At 28.3% G+C, this 7,985-nt stretch overlaps 1 protein-coding gene across 1 annotated transcript; it reads left to right on the top strand.

Annotated features, from left to right (window-relative positions):
* The first annotated feature begins 258 nt into the window (after positions 1–258).
* LOC100202764 (zinc finger protein 60) lies at positions 259–4,113 on the top strand. Its single transcript, XM_065812589.1, has 2 exons — positions 259–506; positions 1,122–4,113. Exon 2 carries the CDS (start codon positions 1,132–1,134, stop codon positions 3,988–3,990), a length of 2,859 nt encoding a protein of 952 aa, XP_065668661.1. The 5' UTR covers positions 259–506; positions 1,122–1,131; the 3' UTR covers positions 3,991–4,113.
* Positions 4,114–7,985: the final 3,872 nt, after the last annotated feature.

Raw genomic sequence — 7,985 nt, 5'->3', positions numbered from 1 at the left:
GTAGTAAGAACAAAATCTTGTCTACACAAGGTACTCATATCTCAAAACTTTTAACAACTTGTTAAACGTCGGATTTTTCTAATATTTGTCGGGCGTTTAGTTTTGACCTACATTGTGAAAAGCAGTTTTTTATGCGACAATGAATGGAGTTTCATTTTTATTGACGATCGAGTTTTGAACTAAAACAACCAAATTTTACTCGATTAACATTCCAGACATCGGATTGATTACAAAAAGATTATAATTTTGTCTCGATCCAATCACAAAACCGTCTTTAAAATTTCAAACGTACTTTAAAATAAGATTGGCCTTGTGAAACCGAATTTTTATTGGTTATTATGGCGGATCGATAAAACAAACGCAATATAAATACTTCAATATAAATATTTCTCTTTGAGCGTTACACCCGGCTATGCCGCAGTGTAAAAGAAGTTTACTAAGAACGTATGGTAATGCGAAATGATAAAACTCCACAGTCCATCAGTTAATCTGGCTTATTCTTGAAGGTATTTACTCAAAAATTTGTATAAGTTTTTTTAATAAGCTATAGGATTTTAGGATATATTTATTTTTAGGTCTTGCGTTTTATAAACAACGCGCAGTTATGTGTTTGTGTGTGTCTATATATATATATTTATATATATATATACATATATATATATATATACATATATATATATACATATATATATATATATATATATATATATATATATATATATATATATATATATATATATGTATATATATACATAATGAATACATACATACATACATAAATATATATATGTATATAAATACATACATACATACATACATACATACATAAATATATATATATATATGTATATATATATATATATATATATATATATATATATATATATATATATATATATATATATATATATATATATATATGTATATATATATATATATATATATATATATATATATATATATAAAGATATATATATATAAACATATGTATATAGATATATATCATATTTACTCTTTATAAAAATTAGTGTTTGTTTTTTGGATTTAGAATAGCAAAATATATTAAGAATCATCAGTTTGTAGTTTTTTTTGTAATTTTATGATTATTTACGTCTGTTTAGGTTATTCAAAATGGAGATTTCTCGATCTCATGGCCATCGAAAGCGTTATTGTTGTTACTATTGTAATACATATTTTTACCAAGTAGATGCATGGCAACGTCACAACCGTAAGCACACTGGTGTTGAAATAGAATGTGAAGACTGTGGAGATATGCTATCTGACCATTTTGAGTTAAAAGTTCACCAACAAAATTGTGATGCATCTCAAATTTATACAGAAAATACACATATGTCTTTTGAGGAAGAATTTTCTAGCAATAAAAGCTTATGTTCAGTTAAAGAGAAATATGTGCATGATACCCCTGATAGTACTTCAAAACAAGAACTATCAAATAATGAATGTATAAAAAGTGTAAAAATAAACCCTTCTAAAGAATTAGTTAATAAAGTAGATGAAAAAGAAGCTGAGCGATGTTATAATCCGGCTTCAAACATTGAACAGTTTATTGGTGAGCATAAAGTGAGCAGAGAAGAAACTTATTCTGAGTTTATGATTGGTATAGATCACACTCAGCATGTTGATCTACCCGAACAACCTGGTATTGATTCTACAGTTTTAATTAAATCAGAGGAAATTAAAGAAGTAAATAGTGACATTAGACAAGAAGATTACACAAATAACCTAGATTTAAACTCTTTTGATATTTCAACAGTATCTCCATCAAGCTCAAACATTGATTCCCAATCTGTAAATGCAGAGAATAATGAGCAAAACAAAAAATACCAACCTTACTTTTGCAAAAATTGTGGTGCAAGATTTACTAGAAAAGATTCTGTTACGAGACATTTAAAAAAAAGTACTTGCAGTGGTAAATCACTTATTGTTTGTGATGTTTGTGGTAAAATTTTTATGGAAACACTCGATCTTCATCAACACTTTAAAACAGAGCATAAAAATATGCCGTTCACACCTAGATTAATAACTCAACAACTTCGTCCGTTTATAGAGTTATCACAAAATTATTATCCAAAATATTTACTGAGTTCTGGTCAACAACCTAAGCCTCCTGACCCTATATATAGGTCAGTTGCACCTTCTGTTCATTCTTTATTTCACAATCCATATGCTTCAACTACAAGTTATGTACAACAAAAGGAATCATTACATGGAAGAATATTGACAGTAATGCCGAAAGAATTCCATGATCAAGATGGAGCAATGGCTAAAAATGACTTGTTGTTAAAGCGTAAAAACGAATTTAAAAGGTATGGTATGGAGTATTTGGAAGATAGATCAAATCATAAGTACATGAAAATTGATTCAGAAAAAAACATAGATCAGTATAATCAAACTCCTCTAATTAATAATACCACAGGTATAAGAAGCATTAATCTCAGTGAATACACAAGCAGTGCTATGAACTCTAAACAGTATTACGATCAGCATTACATTAAAAAAAATGACCATAACTTTTCTTCTATTAAAGACAATATTTTACGGTTACATCAATGTAAATTTTGTGGTCTTGAATTCCCAAGATTTGACTATTTATTGACACATTTGAGAAAGCATAAAGAGAAGTCAGAAATTGAAAAAGGTGATGTGGAGGAAAGTCCTGTAGCTAATATTAATGAACATGAAAAAAGTGTCTTAACTTCTATAACAAATGACTCTTCCTCAGATGATCCTTCAGATAATCATGCTAAACAAAAAAGTAGCTTACAAAAATTGCCCATCCCTACTGAAAACATTACTCTTGAAACACCTAACAATGGCAATCAGTTTTCATTACAAAATAAAAAACTTCATCAGAATAATAATAATATTCAGCTTACTAGATCTAAAGTAGAAAATTCTAGTGAAGCTATTACGCCTGGAACAGATGGAAAGTTCCGTCCGTTTATTTGTGAGAATTGTGGCCAGAGATTTACGCGAAAAGATAGTCTGGTACGTCATGCAAGAAAACAAACTTGCTTTGAAGAAGCTTTTGATTTAAAGTGTCAAGAGTGTGATAAGAATTTCCGTTATCTTAAATGTCTTACTCAGCACCAAGAGCTTGTGCATGGATTTAAGGTAAATCGTTTAAGTAATCTTAGCAGTGATGAAGAGGGCTCTGAATCAGAAAGATCAGAAAAAAGTGAAGAAAATGAAAAACAGTTAGAACCGATGGGTGCCTCAATGGTGGAGCTTGACTCAATAACCCGGCAAGAAAAGTACAAGTCTTTCCACAATGAGACTCCAAATTCAGTCTTACAACACCATGAGGAAATGTATAGTGCTCAAAAGTTTGATGAGAAGTCAATTAATCAAAAATCTAATGGAAGTGAATATAGTTCCTCTTTTGGTGTGTCTATGCTCCCACGTCCTTTTCAATGTGATTATTGTGGTGATAGATTTGCACATCGACATTCCCTAAAACGTCATGTACGTAGACATCTTGGCATAGGAATCCCTTGTCATGAGTGTGGCAAGCTCTACAGAGACCAATCAGAGTGGAGGAGACATCAAAGAAGCATTCATAATCGACATTACGAGAAGTCTGATGTTCCTAATAGAATAAGTTTTAATGATGGAGTTGACCAAGGTTTAATTGGTATAGTCACTAACGCTGATTCTATTAATAAAGCAGACGATAGCTCTAGCGATAACAGTGATTTTGATACAGATATAATAAATGCACATAAAAAAAATGAACCAGTATACACTGATAAATATAAAGTTAACACAATATTGCAAGATAACTCAGCAGCTAAACGTTTTCCTGAAAAACCTGTGGTTATTTTAAACTCTGACTCTAAAGATGAACATTCGCATCATTCTCAGACTGGGAATGATATCAACAGTCGAAAAAGTGTTCTTGATAGTTATTTGTTTTCAGGTGATCCTGTTGATACGGATAAGATGAATCCACCTACATGCCTAACATGACAAATTTGACTTACTACAGTTTAAAAACTAGTTTGAATGGTGCTAATTTCACTTTACTAAAAGGCATTAAAGCTGATCTTGTGTTGTATCATTTTAGTTGGTATTAAATTATTTAAGTTAAAATCTATACATTTAAATTATATATATAACCTGAAACATTAAATTTTGCTTTTTTAAGGTATGTCTCTAAATTTATTGTTCATATATAAATCTTCGTTGCTGAAGTAGTAATTTTTACTGTGTATATATATATATATATATATATATATATATATATATATATATATATATATATATATATATATATATATATATATATATATATATATATATATACATTCATATATGCATACATATATATATACATATATATATATGTGTGTATGTATGTATATTTATGTATATGTTTTGTGTGTACTTGGTTTTGTAAATTAATTTCACTTGTAAAAATTGCTTTCTAAATTAACGAATATTCATTCATACAGTTATTTTGTATGATTTATTAGAATAATGAATTCAATAATGATTTGTAATCGAATTATAATTGAGCTAATACAAAATTTTTTATTGTCTTATTTTTTAATTTTTTGTTGAGGGGTGCTCCAAACATTTAAAAATTTAAATTTTTTGTGTAGTATTTGATGGTTAAGTAAAGATATTTTAATATATCTTTATTCTAATTTTTTTTTGTCGAAAAAAGGTTGGGTTGTCATATTTTTTTTATTTCAATTGATAGTAAGGAAAGTCCGGTTCTATAATTTTGTCTTGTAAATGAATAGTTTTCTGTGTGAATTTGTGATGTCTCCGAGCACTTTTAATTTCTTTAAGGTCTTTTTTTCGTTTGCATTTTTCTGCGTCGGAAGAATCTGATTTTTAAATATATATATTTATGTTTAATTAATGATAATTAGTAATTGTTCTTTATATTATAGCATATATTAAATAAGTTGCATCCATTCCAATAATTTTTAATGATTGTAAAGTTAGTGAAGTTCTTTTTTTAGTCGCATGGCTGCAAGAGACAAAGATAGAAGTACTGTATACAATGAGATATACGCTACGATCTATAAATTTGTTCGAGTGTGATCCATCTGCTTTAAGCGCTTTAGTAAGTAGGGTAAGGACTTTTTATCCGTCGCATGTCTCAGTTAAGATATTTGTTGATTGAAACACATTAATTGTAATTGTCGACTAATTTAAATTTGATTCGATATAAGTAGTTGCAAATTATTGATGTTCTTCATTTTATAATGGAGCATCTTTACGTGTATTTCATTAGCTACGCCTTTTACATAGATTGAGGTTAAATCTTATTGTAAATAACGTTTAAGATATCATAGACACATATTTTGAGTGTTTTATGATAGTGGCTGCTAACTTCAGGTAGTGAGTTAGGCAACTTGAAAATTTTTTTTTAAAACCAAAAATTTTTGTTATATCGAAGAGGATACCAAATTAAATTTTGTTGTCTTTATTTATATAAAGTCGTATCTACAACTTAATTATAGCATTGTGCTAAGTCCTGGGGGAATTCATAATGTAGGTATGAGGGAGAGGGGCTACTCAAAAGCGTGCAAGGGGTATTAAAGAAACCGAGTGCGTACGCGGTTTGACCATCTCTTGTTCTCGATCGCCCCTACAACTGGATTTTTTTTTTTTTTAAAGAAAATAGAATTTCACGAGTTTAAAACGCAGGATTATGTTATTTAATGTGTCGAATTAACTTAAAGTTTTTAATGTTTTGAAAATTTATGCGTAAGGGAAGGGGTTGATTTAGTAACAGGTAATGCGTACGTATACGGAGGGTGATATGGACTCCTTAAACGCATACAGCTGCGTCCAAGGGAGAAGAGGTTCCTAACACCCTTCTCCCTTGAACCATAAACAATGCTTTTACTGCGTACGTACTTTACGAATGTCCCTCAGGGTAAAACATAATTTTTTTTAAAGATCTGAATAAATTGTTTCCCGATAATTTACATAAATTTCCAGAAAGTATGTTTAAAAATTTAAAATATGTTTAAACACAAAGTGGATTTTAGGTACATTTTTATTTCTTTTAGTCATTTGATGAGTCATTAATAAAAATCAGTGTATTGCAAAAATTTCGTGACGCTTTGTTTACATTTGTTGGTCGTTGTACAAGTATGTATAGCCAATAGTAAAAATAATAATAAACTTTCGCACATTTTCCATGGTAACAACAAATGATAAACAATGCTAAACAATGGTAACAACAAATGATAAACAATGGTAACAACAAATGATAAACAATGATAAACAAATGATAAACAATGATAAAACTTGCAAATGTAAGGTAACTAAAAGAAGATTACGAATTGTCGTCAGAACCTTAAGTATGTGTAGCATTTAACACAAATACAAAAAATTAAAAAATAGTAGCAAAGTTTTATAGAATTATAAAGACCGCCAATTACATGAACTATCTATATAAAAAAAATTACAAAGATCTCACTAGAACCATATACAAATGTAGTCAAACGAAAAAAACAGTTGTAAGTATCTTACCGAGTATTCTTGAAATGGGTGTTACTATTTTTAGTGTGAATTTTAATAAATGACGAGCAGGTTTATCAGATTAGTTTTATTAGATTAGAACTGACGAACAGGTTTATCAGATTAGTTTTGCATTCATCCAAAAAATTGCGCTACAAATTTAGTTCAGATGTTCATTTCCAACTTCTCATACAATAAGGTTATCTAATGTCACATCAACATTACAACGACTTTGTGACTTTTAGGTCATTCCGGTTCCGGCCGAAATTGCAATATTTCAGGCCAGAATTCATATTTTACTTTTTTTTAGACATGTGATACAGACTGTGTAAACTAAATTAAAAAATCATTGTTCTACAGGGCAATGAAGAACTATAGATCAACCTAGGTAAAAATTACAAAACTTTTAACAAACACAACGTAATTTTGTTCACAATTATGTAAGAATTTTTAGAATTTAGGAATATTGTGGTGCTAAAAGAGTTGTTATCCAATTTTGGGCAATAAACTAGCTCTTTTTTCATCAAAAATATTACCTGCCTCTGAGAATAGTCTCATGTTACTTAAATTTAAATAACTAAAAAGTATAGGATGTCTAATACTGTAAATATTTCAATTTTAATCTAAATGGAAAAATAGAAAACAAAGACATATTTTTAAATATAAATATTATGTAGGTTAAAACTTTCAATAAATAAAATTATAAGAAACAAATAAAAACAACATTAGATTTAAATGAAACAAGAATCAAAATAATGAAATACGTGTGTGTATATATATATATATATATATATATATATATATATATATATATATATATATATATATATATATATATATATATATATATATATATATATATATGTATATATATATATATATATATATATATATATATATATATATATATATATATATATATATATATATATATATAAATATATATTATAGGTTACAAATGTATATTATGTAGCCACGATGCTGAGGTGCAGGCTTTCACTTTTAATTTTGAAGGTAAAAAGTTACATAAATATAATTCTCTTTCTGGCCGGAATTTTCATTAACAAATCCAATCCGGTACACCCCTAGAATATTTTTCACAAGAAGGTCTAATACAGAGGAGACCGTACGGTGTATGCGCTTGTATAAAACGCGTTGAGGGCAATTTCAAAATTCAGAAGCAATGTTGTTTGACCCAAAAAAATTTTTATGTTTAGCGCAGAACGATGGATTTTATGAACTTTGCTAAAACCAAATTATAACGTTGCAACATATAATTTAAAAATTCGCCAGTCACACATTTAAGGTTATATTATGCTACAAAGAATTATTAGCTAACTGTTTATAGCTATAACTAAAGAATTATTAGCTAACTAACTTATCTGGTTCAGTTCTTTTCAAAATATACGGTATACTGAATTAGACTTTCAGAGTGTTTTTATTTTTTTTAACATTTTTCACTTCCAACAAAGCTGCAG

The sequence above is a fragment of the Hydra vulgaris genome, chromosome 12 (genome assembly GCF_038396675.1).
Source record: "Hydra vulgaris chromosome 12, alternate assembly HydraT2T_AEP".
Lineage (NCBI taxonomy): Eukaryota > Metazoa > Cnidaria > Hydrozoa > Anthoathecata > Hydridae > Hydra > Hydra vulgaris.
This window is presented reverse-complemented; position numbering and strand designations above follow the sequence as displayed.

Bases quoted from the DNA above. Each gene is read 5' to 3' on its own strand.
- LOC100202764 (XM_065812589.1), top strand. From the start codon at position 1,132: ATGGAGATTTCTCGATCTCATGGCCATCGAAAGCGTTATTGTTGTTAC.